The sequence below is a fragment of the Oryzias latipes genome, chromosome 18, assembly GCF_053564925.1.
Source record: "Oryzias latipes strain Hd-rR chromosome 18, Olatipes_Hd-rR_3.1".
Taxonomy (NCBI): domain Eukaryota; kingdom Metazoa; phylum Chordata; class Actinopteri; order Beloniformes; family Adrianichthyidae; genus Oryzias; species Oryzias latipes.
This window is the reverse complement of record NC_136254.1, coordinates 19,820,990-19,838,398: the sequence shown is the minus strand read 5'-3', so window position 1 is coordinate 19,838,398 and position 17,409 is coordinate 19,820,990. Positions and strand designations below refer to the sequence as shown.

Here is a 17,409-nt window from a genome sequence, read left to right as displayed (position 1 = left end):
GCTATTTTTCTCCAACAAATTATTTACCTAAACGGTTTACTGAGCTGTGGACGCTCCTATTTAAAGCATGCAAGTTAATGCAGGCAAAATTCTGCAGGTGTTAAAGGTAAAAACTATCCATCCATCCATTTCTGAACAAGCTAAATCCCTTTCTGGGCTGCTGGAGCCAACCCTGGGCAAAGAAGATTTATTTTTATATTCAATCATATTAAATATGATTGAATGTTAAGATTCAACAATGTATTCTACTTTTCTACTTTGTTAAACCAGTCTACATTTTTTAGCAGGTGCTATATAAATGAAAGAAAGATTGTCAGAGTCATTTATCAAATGCTTTTATTCATTCACTTACAATTTTTCTCACAATTAAGGTTAATGTGAGGTTAAGTGTCTTGTCCAAGTACGCAATGTCTGTCAAGTTTAGGCTTTGAACCTCTGACCAACAGTTGGCAGTATTTGAATCCAGTCATCTATAGAAATGTACAACTGACCCATATAAAGGATGATTAACTCTTGGCTTCTGGAAGGTTTAGAATGACAGTTTCTTTAGCAGCTGCAGCCTGAAAGTTGAAAGCAAATGAAGGAAACATAAAAGGTGACAAAAATCATTTAAAGCTTCTCTTTTTATCCTCTGCCACTCACTACCTCTGGGACTCTCCTACAGCAGTGTTCATCTGTCATCCCTCCTGTCCTTTCTGAACCGTAGCATTTGCCAAACACAACAGTGTGCTTTTCCCCGAGGGGCTTCCTCTAACAAGCTCCCACACACCTTTCTGTGTGGAGACAAAGGATGGCTGGTTGGTGGCGGGGGTGCTCGAGGAAGAGAGAGGCTGGGGATCACGTGAGGGCACACAAATACCAATGTCTTACTTGTTCCCTTAGCACCTGTGTGAAGAGCGACGCCGAGCTGCCGTGACCCCGGTGACATGTCGCCTTAAACACTCATAGCTGTATCGTTTAGAGCTACCTTTGCGGTAGCGTACAGCAAGAAAAAAGAAGTCCTGCCTCGCGCCAAATGTGCAGGCCATTAAAGTAGTGATACTCTGACCTGAAGGTGAAGAGAAACACGACGGCACAGAAAAGACTAACAGAGCACCCTTTTTTTTCTTTGCTCTCAGCAAGTGAGATTTTTGCCTTTGAGAACCTCTTTTGTGGGTGAATAAACTCTCGAGTGTATTTAAGTATTTTTTAAATTTGCTTTACCAATTAAAGTTGTTTTTCAAGGACACAGCTTTTCGATGCAAATCAAGTGCACAAATGTAGTTATTGTAATCTTGTAATTTTTTTGCCGGCAGCTGAATGTTTCCTAACCAATACCATAGACCAGGGGTGCTCATTACGACGATCCACGATCGCAGGCCAGAAAAGATAAATAACCCCAAAAAAAAGTACTTCTAAAAAATCAATCAGCCAATCAAAATCCTCACCGAAAAGTATGGGACTTGATTGACATGCAGAACAGCCAATCGGACATCCTATGAAACTTAAGTGTTTAAATTCACTAAGCGCAAATTCTGTCTGTCATCAGAAAGTCGCTTTCTGCCCTGTGACACTTCAAGTCCCCGGCAGAAGACCACTCCGGACAACCGGAGTGTTTTTTGAAGGCGCCCCGCGTGTGTCCTCCTGCTATCAGCTCTGCAGTTCTCGCCCGATAAATACGCGCTCATTAAGGAAGCAGTGTTTTCCGTGGCACGCACTTTGTACGAAGCCTGCAGCGCCTTTGAAATGCCATGCTCCCCGCATTGCACAGTTTACAACAGCGCATGACATACGATAGTCCCTGCTCTCTGTCTTTGTAATAAAACGCCTCATCTGTTAATACAGAAGTATCTTCATGTAATCTTACTTTGTAGTTTTTAATTATCAGTACATAAACAACAATGTACAATTAAACATGTAACTCACAAACATGTACTAATAGTATTTATGTATATATATATATAGAGGTAGGTAGATCTTCAAGACATTGTCGACTCAAAAGTAGCTCCCATGCCAAAAGGGGGGGGGGGGACTTCTGCCATAGACTATAGATAGTTGTTATGCAGTTATATTCTGACATTAATATTGTTATTTTGAGACGACAATGTCCACGGAGCCATCTTTATATATATAAAAAGTTTAATAAACATAGTAGTATTATGAACTATCAGTACATAACATTGTTTATGTACTGATAATTAAAAAAGTAAAAGTACACACATATCTTTGTGAGTAGATATTTTAGTAATAACAGATGAGGTGTTTTATTACAAAATCAGAAAGCAGTGACTATCTGCTGTAAACCGTGCAATGGGGGGAGCATGGCGTTTTTAAAGCGCTGCTGGCTACATGGGCAGCGCTCGGGGAAGCGCATCCTACAGGAAAACACTGAGTGGACTCGGATCCATCGGGCGGGAACTGCAAGGTTTCACTATGGTGAGTTTAATATAGACTGGCCTCACACACAAAAGAAAACTATTCCAATGGAAACATGAATAGAAGAGTTTAGTAGATAGACACAACAAAATAAAATAGGATTCAATCAGCACAAAAAGCTGGTATTTCCTAAATATGATACTAAAGTTGAATTTACTGTGTATTCAACTTTAGCAGTACTTTGTGACTAAAGACTCGGTCCCCCCACACCACATCTGTCAAACTCAAGGCCCAAAAAGAAACATCATTCCAAATCTAATAATTTAAAAAAATAATGTGCATTATGTGATCCAATATTAGTTAGCCGATGGACGGGTGCCAGACGTTGGGGGCCGTGTTGCAAAACATTTGAAGATTCTCTATTTCAAGAATTATCATCTTCCATGGTGTAACAGTCATTTGTTCAGTCCTGGATTGATTTTAGTCATGATATAAGAACATTTTTTTTTTAAAAGTGTAGCAGAAGTCAGACTGTGACAACTGATTGTAAACATTAATTGAATGAAATGTACCAAATTGGGGTCCTCAGTGAAGCACAGAGGCTTCCTCATTTTGGTGCTGGAAACTTAAACAAAATAAAAAACATTTCCAAACCAAGTTTTCTTGTTTAAAGGTCTGTCAATCAATTCTCAAGGTGTCTGGAACTATTTTGGCTCATGAATCATAAAAACCAAACTGAAAGGCAGTTTTTAAATTCTTCAATGGTGTGGTGGTGGAGTTAAGCTTGTGAAAACGGTTCTGAAAGTTTCTCCAAGAAAAATACACGTTTTTAAATTTTTGTCCGTCTATTGTTTTGTTTTTAAGATTAGTGTGTATGGCTCGATCTGTTGTTGCCACATTTAGCACAACCACTGATGAATTAAATATGTTTTTATTAGTATTGACAATGATCTATTGAACTGAAACAAGTTGAACAATGCAGTCTAAAATCACCGTTTTTTTGCTTTGTTTGTGGAAACTAATACATTTCTCATTATGTTTAAATTTTTACATTAAAACGTGATTGTTTTTCTGGTTTGGTTGTTTTTCCCCCAAACTTTATTTACATTTTTTGTACTGCCTCTAAAAAAACTATGACCTCATTAAAATGACAGGGAGGAAATCTTACATAAAAGTCCTGCAAACAGACATCACTCCAGTCCTCCAGATAAACGTATTTTTCTAAACTGTCATACCCCAAAAAAGGTTGTCTTCAAAATGTGACATGTGCATTGTTGTATTTAATGAAAGAATTTGAACAAATTGCCTTTTTTTTTTGCTTATTTTTGTGACCTGTCTGTTTGTCAGGGCGGTGTTTACGGTGGAGCTGTACCTGCAGACAGAGCGGGCGCTCACTATCGGAGCAGCAACGCAGGATGCACAGCATCACTGGATCCAGGCGCTAACAAAGGTGACGGACCACAGGAATGTTTGTTCCTCTTTTTCCAGTTTGATACTACATTCACACCATACATGTGAGGCATGTTCAAGAACGCACTAAACATGGATTCTTGAACACGCTTTCAGCATTTGGTGTTCACACTAGACAAGCAGGGAGAGGCCTCTTCTTCTCATCTTTTCTACTGTTTACTTGGGGATGTCTGCCACTTACAGCTGGATGAGGCTTGGTGTGAAATGTTGAAGCGGTGTAAACCTCACAAATCTGTCTCCTGGCTTTTTCTTTCACAGCTTTATTCTGATATAGGAGCGAAATTTTGTAGAAATAATTCCAGCCGGACACAAACCACAATTATTAATTTCCCCTTTGTGATCAATTTTCAAACAGTTGGCACTTCTGTGATGTAAAAGGTACGCCATCTATACGTCACTACCAAATCCGAGTCCCTGATAGTTAGAAGTTCAACTGCTTTGACTTTCGATTGGCCCTTGAGGGCTGTGCCTTTTGTACGCAGAGCTCAATAGTCATAGAAACTTGCTTAGCGTCGTGCGAATGGGAGAGTTGTGCTTGAAACACGCTTTGGCACGCATTTCCATTGACTTTTCATTGAAAATGGTCGCTTGAACACTTGTTCCAGGTGAACGTAGCTTAAGGGGGGCTGCAGCTCCAAAAAACATCTGCCATACTCTTTTCTTTTTTTTATTTTTATTTTTTCCTCAAACTATGTCCTTCAACATGACAAGTGCTTCTGCAATGTTTTTACCCCCAGTGGCAAAAAATTTATCTTTTTTACAGCAGTGAAAAACATTGAAAAAGTTATCCATAGGTTTCTGTCTGGTATTACAGTGCTTTTATCTTTCTTTCAATGACAAACTACTATTGATAAAAAAAGAAACAAAAGAACACGCACTCACACACACATACACATACACACACACACACACACACACACAGGAAGTAGAAATACCTTTGCTACAGACCTCAGAAAACATATTTTAGTTTGTTAATTGAACAGCTTTTAATTGTATCATTGATCATTTCTTTCTTGGTTGCATTTTGGTTGTCAGTGCTTTATCCCACCGAAATTTGAGGGACTTGTACGGAAAGGCGCCGAACTGATCGGGAGACTGCACTACAAGGAAGGTCACGACCTGTACAGCTGGAGGGTGGGCTGGTTCATGCTGGAGGGCTCTGCCTTGCACTTCAGCTCAGGAGACGAAGAGGGACTCCTGCAGCTCAAACAACTCCAGGAACTCAGTGAGTATTGCATTGCAAAATAAAAGCATGGCTATAATCTCAAAGCTTTACTGCTTACTTGTACTTTAGGAGCTGAGATTGAAGATTAAAATTTACATGGAGAGAATAGAGAAAAGAAAAGGGCAGACAAGGGATTTTTCAACCCTTTAACACTGGATAAGTCACAGGCAATAATAGCTAAATAACACGTTTTTGAATTACCATAACTCTTCAACCTTTTACGTAATTAACATAATTCCAACTTATTCTGTAGCAGAGAAATGTGGTTACACTTTACCTTAGCTAGTGAAGTGTTGCTAGCCACTATTACATCACAATCAGCTGATTTAAATTGATTCTGTAACACTTAACTAATGGAAAATTGTTGCACATCAGCACAAAGCTGCTTTTGTTCGCTACAGAATCCACAGGAGTTATGTTAATTCCATAAATGGTTGCAGAGTTACAGTAGTGGAAAGAATGTCATCACTTGAGCCAAACTAAAATTAAAGGGTTAATCTGAAAATAAAAAAAATTCTACCTGGTGAACAGTGTAATAGTTTCTCATTCTGAAGGTGTTGATGGAATTTTCTTTAATTTGCATAAGAACACATCATTTTCTATTTCATCCCTACGAATAATTTTTTTTGCGTCAACATGTCAAATTTGGGAGCAATTAGAAATAAAGCAAATGTTTTATAAATCCCTGTCTCATATAAATTCCTATTATAATTTTTCATATACCTTATAAATTAAAATGAACATTTTAGCATTAACTCAAACCTGACCTGCAGCCACCAAATCACACAATCCTCCCTGCTCAGAGGGCTGTCAAGGCAAAGGGCTGAACAAGAGTTCAGATGAAACCAATTAAGACGATAAATTATGGAGGAGGCGGTCTCCACACTTCCGTTAAAAACAACCTCAATCTGGACGAGGATTGTTTACAATTCATCATTCAAACAAACACTCATCTGACCTTCAGGAGCTCTCCTCCTAGATTCATGTGCCTGCATTTGCTATGTTGTGGTAATAACTTAGCAGTCCAGACCAGGAAGAAGAGTTTCCGTTTTTTTCCTGCCTCTTGTAATAGAAAGCTGAAGACTTTAGTTGAGAATTTCTCCACACAAACTGGTTCTATAAAAGCAAAAAAGACAGAATTACCATCCTGGTTGAAAAACATTGAATCAGAAGCTTTTTGTAAGTCTTTAGTTTTTACTTGATGGGACAAAAATATTACATAAATCCAAGGTTACAGTTTAAATGAGTACATGATGACCATAATTAATCGCTCAAACATTGATCGTGATGTGAACAAGAAAACAAGAACAAAACCCAGGCAAGACACTCGACTGTTTGTCTGCATGCATGAAATTATTCAAATGGTGTAGACCAGGGGTTGGAAAAGGTTTGGTGCAAAATGTCGAAGTGGTGCGATTCTTGCTACAGGCTTTCTGCAGGCTCCACAGCTCTATTCCGATATACAGTACAGACCAAGAGATCAAGAGAATGCCAAGAATGTTCAAAGCAGTAATCAAAGCAAAAGGTGGCTACTTTGAAGAACCTAGAAAATATGACATATTTTCAGTTGTTTCACACTTTTTTGTTATGTATATAATTCCACATATGTTACTTCACAGTTTTGATGCCTTCAGTGTGACTCTACAATTTTTATAGTCATAGAAATAAGAAAACATTTGGTCTGTACTGTATATATAGGACTTGATGTCATAGAATTCCAGCCGGGCACAAACAACAATTATTGATTTCTCGTCCATGATAAATGGTTGGTACTTTCATGCATGTTTGAGAGAGTTAGGCACATGTTTGCCCCCATAGTGCCGGTCAGTGATGCGTAGTGTACTCATGACAACTCAAGTCTAGACCACTCTGTGCACAGTTATCATTTACATTACTCCTATTTCATCTACAGACTTGATGTTTAATATTTTGTCCCTATTTAATACGTCACTAAAGCCAGTTCATATGGAGGTTTGAATAGAAAACCTCAGAAGAAAAGTGGGGTGTATAGAGTAAATGAATATAGGCAGTGTGCCCCATAACTATTATTGTCTTCAAATTCATTTTTACCACCTGCTATACGACTCTTGGCTGCAAAGAGAAAAAAACTGAAAAACTACCAAAAAAAAGGAGCATGAAGAAACTTGTGGGTTTTATGAGAATCTGCAGCCTTTTGATTCATAATTTGCAGCGTGTCAGCATCACTCGCTGATGATGCCCCGTCTCAGAATTTCAGTCAAGAACAAACTTCAGAGAGCCATCAGAGCTACAAAAAATTAGAGTCACTCCTCATCATGTTTGGTTTGATCTGTAACTTTGATTTTGATGAAAAATCTAAGTGTTACTTAGATTTAAGGAATGCACTAAACTGCTTTATGCGTTAGGTCTCATAATACTGGCTGTAAACATGACATGTTGTTACAAAAGGGGGAAAAACTGTTAAGAAAATGCAAAGACTTCCCATTCTGTATGTCTTTTCCATTCAACTTAAATTTTCTTCAGTTATTTATTTTTGGTAACTTGTAAATAAAGGTTTGGTGTTTTATTTTAGCCTCATTATTGCTTTTTGAAATGTGACCTTGTCTTTATTTTTTATTTTATTAAATAGTCACTATCATATTTGTAGTTTTTATTTTTCCTTTTTTTTTTCCTGGGAAATGTTTAGGCTCTTTCTAGCTCACTAGGTTTCTGTCACCTGTGGATAATCATCCAGTTGGAGCTGTTGGCTACATCAGATGTTAAAGGGCCTATACCACGCTACTCTTAAACCTTTTATAGTAAACTATATCCATGTATATGATAGTATTTTACCCCTGGCACACAAAAGATTACCGTAATTTCCGGACTACAAGCCGCTACTTTTTTCCTGCGCTTACAGCCTTGCGGCTTATTCAGTGACACGGCTAATTTATGGATTTAATTGGCGGCCGCCATGTACGTACTTTCGACCTCAGTGAATAGTTTGAATTCTGTATCTAACACCAAGCACGAGGCATTTTTATTCAACACACCTCTTAGCAGCCAAACAGCATGGACTTGACTTCAGGTCTTAGACACTTCAGTCATGGTTCAACAAAACGAAACACGCATGCCCGGCCGCATCCCAGAATCCTTTGGGGCCATTAGACCCAACGTGCACGTGATCGCCGCTACATTATGATGAAGCTTTCAAGTTAAAAGCAATCGTTAAAAGCAGCGTAAAAAAGTCCACCGTCACCAACGGGTTTGGAAAAGCCGGTTTGCTGCGTGACGGAGAGAACAGCGCATGGAGTGAATTTACACTCCATTTACGGTTTCTAAGGAAACCGTAAAAGCGGAATTTTGCTTTGAAAAACTCACAGCCTCCGTGTGAGCTGGAGACATCTTCTCCTGCTGATTGAGCTGCGGGGCCGATGACAGTCTGATGGCTCCCACACGTAACAACGCATCCGCCCCTCATACACAAAACGTACAGTATTAAGTCCGATTGCTTTGCACAGAAACGATTTGCTCCATCCACCGGCGCAACGGGGACGAAGTGCTCCTCCTTGAAGCTGCCCTGGCCAGAGGTGTCGGAGTAGATAGGAAGGGGAGACAAGGAGCGCGCGGGGCGGGAGCGGATCGCAGAGGCAGCCAGGGCTTACTCGAGGCGTCCGCGGAGCAAGTGTTTGTTGTGGAAGGAAACTTCTGACGCACGCGCCGCACTGAGGCGCGCGTATCGCGCTGAGGCGCGCGCTTTTCAGTCGCCGCTGCTTTATTTTACCGTTGTGTTTTCTAACCAGTCCTGTTACTCCCATAATGCTGCTGCGACACAAGCGGAAGGAGAGCTTTTCCCGTTCACCCCTCCATGCACTGCTGCTACTTGCTAATTCTTAAACACGTACAACAGAATGGCGAGCCGGGCGTTGGCCCCGCCTTTAGCCCCTAAGACTCATGGGAAATGTGGAATCGCGGATGTAAATTTCCTCATTATAACTGAGGGATGTAATGTTGATTATATGGTTACTGTTTGTAATTTTATGTTAGATACCTAGATTGTCAATAAGTAAAAAAAAATGAAATAAAAACACCATAACTGAGGGACTTGTGAACAGAATATAGGTCCATGCTGTTTGACAGATATCGATACACTCATTTGAGTGACCCAGAGGCAAAACTGGCACCACCCACAATGTGCTTATAAATTGCACTCATTCTGGGATGCTGGGCGTGATCTGTCAGGATGACAATATCGGCTAACACATGCGCGGCTTGTACTCTGACGCGGCTTGTGTATGTATAAAAGCAGTCAAACACGTGAATATGGGTGGGTGCGGCTTGTAATCGGGTGCGCTTTGTAGTCCGGAATTTACGGTACTTTGTTTAAGGAAATATGTGTTATTTTTGCAGCTCCCTATCCTACCCAGAAGTGAAATGACTTAATCACTGAGGCACCGTCTTTCTCTCCTTGTGGGTGCCGCTCATTTCATGACATCAACCTAAAGTCGTCCTCTGCAGCGTGTCTGAGTTTCGCCCACGAAAACAAACAGCATCCAAACTTTTGCAAAGATGAATGTGTACATTGTGCATCGATCATTGCGTTTTTGCCGATCGCCGCTTGCTCCACGGAGAAAGTGAGTGCACTGGCTCTTCCTGAAAGGGGCTGTTCTCTTTGATCTGTGTTACAATGTGAGAACCCGCTCATTTTCTTGGGTTGGGAGGACCTGTCTGAGCACAGGTTTTTTGAAGAATGCTCTGAAAAGCGAGAAAGAATCAAAATTCCACTTTGGGGTTGATATAGTGAGGAATTAACATTATAATACACTTAAAAGCTCAAAAAGTTGAGTAATCCCATAATTGAAATGGTAAGGGTGGATACTTATATAGCACTTTTCTACCTTCCTTGAAGGCCCAAAGCACTTTACAGTCACAGTCCTATGCACCGCACACAGACATTCACACACTGATGGCAGCTCTGCTTCCAAACACTGGCATCAACCTGTAACCACCAGGACCAATGTGGGGTTCAGTGTCTTGTCTTGCAAGACACTTTGACACATGGGTGGACAAGGCGGACACCAAACCTACAATCCTCCAATTTGATTTGGAGTTGAAAATCCCCTTTACCATAAAAAATACAATTCTGTGTAAACTTTACAACACTTTACAAAGATGTTTTAAATAAATTGAAAGTGTCAAACTCCAAAAGGAATTTTGTATTACCGTGTAAAATCATTTTTTTCTGCCATTTTACTGCCTTTCCAAATTAAGGAGACTGTTTAGGCTCCATTTTGAGCATCTCAATCAGATTTATAAATCCCTACTATTGGCCTACTTTATTGTCCTCCTGCTAAACACAAGTACCCTCAAGTTTGATTTTTCTGCCAAAGTTAAGACCCTGAAGTGATAAAGTAGCCCCAGAACATCTGCTTGTGTCATGTTCCTTGATTTGATTTCAATTGCAATCGAACACAGACATTACAAAAGGTCAATTTTTATCTTCTCAGTTCACTGAACATTTCGTCAAAACTCTCAGATATGTCTTTGGTGAAAGATCTTAAGCCATGAAAAGCCTAAATAAAGGCACGTATGGGCTTTTTTTGGGCTTCCACGTTCAAAACTCTCATGTTTACACGTTGCTATGCAGGCTTTTAAGTCAGTTTTCAGGCTCTAAGTCCTGCAGTTGAATTCACATTGAAAGGTAAACCGGTTGAACTTTGACCAATCAGGGACTCGGATTTAGTCTTGACATATGGATGACGTCCCTTTTGATTCATAGAAAGTACCAACCATTTGAAAATTGATCATGGAAGAAAATGAATAATTGTGATTTGTACCTGGCTTAACACCATTATAAGACACCAAGTCTTTCATCTTTAGGATTAAAGATGTGAAGGAAAGAGTCTGGAGCAAGATTGGGGAGATTTGCACTGCATCAACATTTCGTACTAAGCCGCCTCTAACTATATGTATATGCGCTAGTTATGAATAGCAGCAGTCATGTGTGAACAGAAGGGGCATTTAAGAACCCGTGTTCAGCGCGTTGAGGGCTGCATGGTGGCGCAGTGGTTAGCGCTCTTGCCTCACAGCAAGAAGGCCCCTGGTTCAAGTCCTGGCTGGGGGACCTGAAACAGAACATCTGTGTGGAGTTTGCATGTTCTCCCCGTGCATGCGTGGGTTCTCTCCCGGGTCTCCAGCTTCCTCCCACTATCCCACGGCTTCACAGGTTTATTGATCACTCTAAATTGTCCCTAGGTGTGAGTGTGAGTGTAAATGGGTGTGTGATTGTGGCCCTGCGACAGACTGGCGAACAGTCCAGAGTGTCCCCTGCCTTCGCCCACAAGCGGCCGGGAAAGGCTCCGGCAGCCCCGTGACCCCGAAAGGGAATAAACGGCAGAAGATGAATGTTCAGCGCGTTCTTCTACACACCACAAATGTCAGGTGTGAACTTAGCACTAGCACTCTCCCACGTAGTCATTGTCATCCAGTCTCCCACTAAGGTTCTCCCCAGAGTCCCAAAGCTACCAGAAGCTTTGTGTCAGATGCGTACCAGTGCCCCCCCCCCCCCCCCCCAATTGTTCTGAAACGGTAATACAAATCTGAATTTTTTTTATTAACAGCTATGTGCACTTTACCTTTAAGAGATTTTATAAAGTGATTAATTAAACATCAAATCTCAAATAACTAAATCAAACTGAACACCTTTAAAAAATATGGTGATTACAACTCATTTCTGACCTAACCCATAAGAATCCAGACTCATTTTTCCTTAAAATGAAAATCCTACAAGATCTACCACAAACCAAGAGAAGGACAGAAGCCATTTCTGATTTTTTTTTGTTACTGATGTCACCATGGGTTCTTATGTGTTCATGATTTTTCAGACGGGGCTACAAAGGTTTAAGCCTAATTTATTATTTAATTGAGCCCTTTTTTAGAGATAACATTTATTTGAAGATTTTAATCATTCAAATATAGGGAAAAAATTAAAAAGATAAACATCTGGACATGGGCAAATGCTTTTTCCCCAATTCTGTTTTTCACATATTTTATTTGAGTTGAAATAGAATCTGGTCGGTGAGTTTAGACAGAGATCTGTCAGTCGTTGCCTTCAGCAAACATGCAGAGCAGACAGATCTTCTCATTTTCCTCTAAATCCTTAAAACTGTATCTTATCTACTGTCTTTTCAATCTCTCATGCTTGACAGGATGGGTAACCACACGTTTTCTGTGATGTGCAAACTCAGAAATGCATATTCAGTCAGTATAGCTCTGGTTCTGGATTTGAGGATAATTAAGCTTTTTTGCACATTTAAGTTGGAGCTCATTTGCTTCTTGCTACCTTGGCAGGCAAATCATGAGGAGAAGATATTTTGCTGAAATGAGGTGAGCTAAGTAATGCATCGACAAGTGATCATCAATCTAAACGAGGTTCAGATGCCCCTTAGCTGCTCTCTGAATGACAAAAAACATTTGTACAGCTTTAAATTCTACGTTTTCTGCTTTCTGAAGTTGCCGTAGTAACCCTCTGTCCACATCGATGAAAACGGATATATTTGGCGAGGGGACGTGGGCAGTTGGACAGGAAAGATTTGAAGTTCACACGTTGATGATGAAGAATTTTGGAACATTTCAATCGATTGCACCGGTGCCTGATGTGAACAGAAGGAGGGGACGATCGATAGATCTTTTTAATCCACTTACACCCCGACATGGATCAAATTGCGCAAAGCGCCGCCCCGTCTTCTCACCTGGGGCAGGATAAAGAACTGCAGTGGTGTTCATTTTTATTCCAGACCTTCCCAAACCATATTTGTCACAGCTGGTGCCAGAAGGGACTTTGTTTTGTCAGGGGATGGTGGGTGTGGATCGCTGAAAGGATTGCTTTAGAATTCACTGTCTGTGACACGGGATTATCTGTTATTTTCTTTGAACTGACACCACTGCATGAAAGGTGCCACTGCAACGCACTGAGGGATTAAATAAATTCACTTTTCAATTAAAATCACCACATGTTTCCAGCATGCTTCATTTCAGACCGCATTAGGGGTTTATTTGTGGTTAGATGTCTTATGGTTCTGCTTTTTGGCTTCAAGCTACTAAACAGAATGGGTTCTCTGAATGTAAAACACTGTCTCTACTTCATTTTTGATTTATTCCTAATGTTGCCCCCTGCATAATCCTAATTTAGATTAATCAAATTGTAAGGCAAGTGTGCAGCAAACCTTTTTTGCGTGTTTATTTCTTTCCCCCTGCCTTAAAAAGCGAGTATGTTTCAGATGCTTTCTGCAGGGCTCAGCTGTGTCCTTGGAAGTGAGATTGATCTTTTTGTACCATCTTGCGTCAGGAATATCTGAAGCACAAATAACAAAACCCAAAACAGGATGAGAGGAAAATGACACATGGAGCCCGATAATCATTAAGCTGTCACAGTGCACAAATCAGCTCTCTCCACCTGGAACTTTGCGAAAACGAAAGCTTTTCAAACAAGATGGACCCAATGATATATCACTATTGGTATTTTTCCATGTGGACAGGGCTGGGCGGATTTAAACAAGAAAAAAGTTAAGCCCAATTCATGCCTAATCACTTAAAAATGGCTTTCAACATCACCAAAGTGCATAATCATTCTTGACACATAAGTTTAGTTGAAACAACATTGAGAACCACATTTATCCCTAATAGCTTTTTTATCACTTTATTTTGGATCTCATTAAAAAAAAAAGCTTGCAGTTTATGCCATTGTCTTCCTATTTTGTTAGCAAAGAGCAAAATAAAAAAAAAAAAAACGTATCTGAAATACAGTGAGATGAAAGTTGAAAAATGTACTTATTTTTGAAGAACTGTTTCGATTCCAGTTTTGAAGCTCTGATCTTCGTCATTTTCGGTAATATTGCATCCCCAAGACCTGGTCTTTCTGTAAATGGGCTTGTCCATGTCCTTCTTTGAATATGAAAAAGAAACACAGTGATGGAAATTATTTTAATTGAACATCTATAGAGTACAATTTCCATAATATAAAAAAAATATATATAACCATAATAGCAAAAATGCTCTTAAACCAGCAGTACCAGTATGTGGTTTGTAAAAATGTGATTTTATATAAGAAGGCTCTAGTAGTTTTTATGTATACTGAATACAAATACACTCACCGGCCTCTTTATTAGGTCCACCTTGCCAGTACTGAGTTTGACCCCTTTTACCTTCAGAACTGCCTCACTCCTCGGTGGCATAGAGCCAACAAGGTACTGGAAACTTTCCTCAGAGAGTTTGGTCCATATTGACATGACAGCATCACACAGTTGCTGCAGATTTATCGGCTGAACATCCACGATGCTGATCTCCCATTTCACCACATCTCAAAGGTGATCTATTGGGTTGAGATCTGGTGACTATGTAGTAAATTTGAGTTCAGTGAACTCATTGTCATGTTCAAGAAACCAGTCTATGATTCCACCTTTATGACATGATGTTTTATCCTGCTGGAAGTAGCTATCAGAAGATGGGTACACTGTGGTCATAAAGGGATGAACATGGTCAGCAACAATACTCAGTTAGGCTGTAGTATTCGAACCATCCTCAATTGGTACTAGGGGGCCCAAAGTGGACCAAGAAAATATTCCCCACAGAACTGCCACTCAGAGGAGACCCTGTTTCGGATCATTCTCTATAAAGCCTAGAGATGGTTATTGGTGAAAATCGCAGTAGACCTGCAGTTTCGGAAATACTCAGACCAGCTCATCTGGCACCAACAATCATGCCACATTCAAAGTCACTTCAATAACCTTTCTTCCTCTTTCTGATACTTGGTTTGAACTGCAGCAGATGGTCTTGACCATGTCCACATGCCTAAATGTATTGAGTTGCTGCCATGAGATTGGCTGATGAGATGAGATGAGATAGGACTTTATTGATCCCCGGAGGGAAATTGAAATTAGAAACAAGCAGATGGACAAGTGTGTCTAATAAACTTCTTTGGCTTACTTACCTTCTTTGGCTTTCTTACCTTTATAGTTACTTACCTAATGAAAGTTACATATGTACTTAATCAACCGGTTAGAGTTACCTAGTTGAATAATTTTACCTGTTTCTTGTAGCTTGCTAACTTACTTTACTTTACTTCTACAAATGTATTACTCACCCATAACACTGAAGACATTCCAACAAAGCAAAAAATCAGATGTTGTGTGAGAGTAAACAGAAACAACCTTCTGTCGGGTAGTTGTTGAATATGTTGTTATACATAATTGAACAGATGTAATTCATTTTGTCTCACAAAATGGATAGTCTTTGACACAAATTTAAGTAAACTCATTATGGTGGCTGTGGTGCAGAGGATGACCTCTGATTGGAAAGTCACAGCTTTGGTTTCAGTTATGTCTGCCCAAGTGCTGAGGTGTTTCTTAAACAAGACAACAAACCCCACGCTGTGACTATTGGCCCTAATGAAAGTAAAAAAGAGATACTGTATGCTTTGCAGTGTATGTATTCATAAAAACACAAACAAAAACACAAATTAAATAAACAATTCTCATAAACATTTCTAAGTTAGGTTTAAAGATTTAATTTCTTGTCACAGAAACACAATTTGTTAAATAAAAAACGATTTGATGGATCAAGTAACATTCCAATGTTTGTCCAAGCGACTATAGAGTGTGCTTTGCGTTTACCTGATAACGTAGTCAATAACCCTTATCAAATAAACCTCTTGAGTCTCTGAACATTTGGATTGAGATGAAATGCCATGTATTTGAAATATTCCAGAAAATTTAAATGGAAACTACAGAATTCAGTCTAACCTAATTGCATTCTGGCTTAGCAGGCAAAGACCCACAGAAATACATGTGAAACTAAAGGAGTCGCCTTTTACATTTGTGCCAAAATTTTAATTAAACTCATGCATGTGCTGATTGTTGATCTGTGTGGTTCCGGATTAATAGTTTTCATGATGTATTGATTTTAAAATTGTGTGAGTTTTTGATTTATTTTTTTTCCACCCAAAAAGAAACAAATGTACCATAAGGAGAAAAAAAATGTTATCCGCTATGTTTCTATTTTTTGCTGCAGGTAACTTTCCAGGTAGTAATCAATCTCTTTATATTGAACGGTTCCTTGTATGAAATCTCTGTATATTCCTGGCCCCCCGTCAGTTTCTTGAGATTACTCGAGCACAGCCATTTCCTAAGTGTGATGAAAGCTCCTGATGTTGTTGCTAGGATATTTGAGCCGAGCCCGCTCTTTTTATGTAAAGTACTTTCTCTGTTGTGTGTGATTGTTGCCATGATCCAAGCAGCTGTTTGAAGCCCCTGAAGAGATTATGGGAGAGCTTTTAAGTCCTTAAGCACATTTCCTCTGTATCTTGCACTCTTACTTGATTTCAAAAGATCGATTGTGCGGATTAACAATGCTGGTAACCCTGTCTCTGTTCCTTTGTGGTGCTGTTTATTTCCAACAAAGTAATCTTGGTTATTTGCCGCTAGGCCTTTTTATAAAAAGTGCCCAAATAACAGTTTAATCTACCATCAATGAGGCACTGGCAAAAAAAAGCATCAGTTGTCTCCCAGATTATGGCAAGAAAATCCCAATTGATCGAGTGGAATGTCTTTGTCTTTTTTCTCCTTCTTGCTTTTTCTTTCTAGTGAAGATTAGTCAGTTACAGAAAGCAGACCCAAGAGGAAGACCTCTGGCTTAAAGAAATAAGTCCCACATTGTAATCTTTTAATATACATGATATCCAGTTAATATTTTCCTTTCCACTTGTGCATATGTGTATCGTTGACTGGCTTGCTCATTGTGAGCTCACCAAACTGCAGTGTAAATCTCCAGTCTATAGTGTAAAGTCTGGTACTTGATAGAAGAATCAGTATAATTTATAATCATTTATAGTGTAGTAAGAAGAAAAAGAAGCAACTGTGGTCTGATTTAATTCAGCGCAAATAAAGTTTTTAGAACATATTTTGAGAAATTCTGGAGAGAATTATGTAAATAAATCCAACACAGGTTATTACACATTTGGCAGCCATGGTGCAGGGGTAGAGTGGTCAACCTCTGTTCCAACGTTGGCAGGTTAGGTTTCCGCCTTGCTTACCCATGTGTCGAAATGTCATTAGGCAAGACACTTAACCCAACATTGCTCCTCGTGGTAACAGGTTGGTGAGTTTTCCTCTTCAGCATTTAGGGAAAGATGAGCTGCAATGTACGGTCAGTTTAGCTGGATGAGAATTATAATTTTGACTGATTTACTAAAAAATATCACGAAAAACTACTTTCCAAAAACCTTGTTAATTAGTGATGGGTGTGGAATGTGCAAAAACCTGTGTGTAGTCAGATTTCTTTCTGTGTGTGTGTTTGCTTTCCCCTTCACAGATGTCATGATCACCTACTTGTGACACTATTTTTTA

The 17,409-nt window shown here is 39.6% G+C and overlaps 1 protein-coding gene across 1 annotated transcript in view; it reads left to right on the top strand.

The window, feature by feature from the left end:
• Positions 1-17,409, top strand: part of arap2 (ArfGAP with RhoGAP domain, ankyrin repeat and PH domain 2) — a 181,467-nt gene that overhangs the window by 129,660 nt on the left and 34,398 nt on the right. Inside the window, exons 17-18 of the mRNA XM_023966122.2 lie at positions 3,703-3,805; positions 4,861-5,050. Of these exons, the coding sequence (XP_023821890.1) occupies positions 3,703-3,805; positions 4,861-5,050 (293 nt within the window). The remainder of the gene's footprint in view (positions 1-3,702; positions 3,806-4,860; positions 5,051-17,409) is intronic.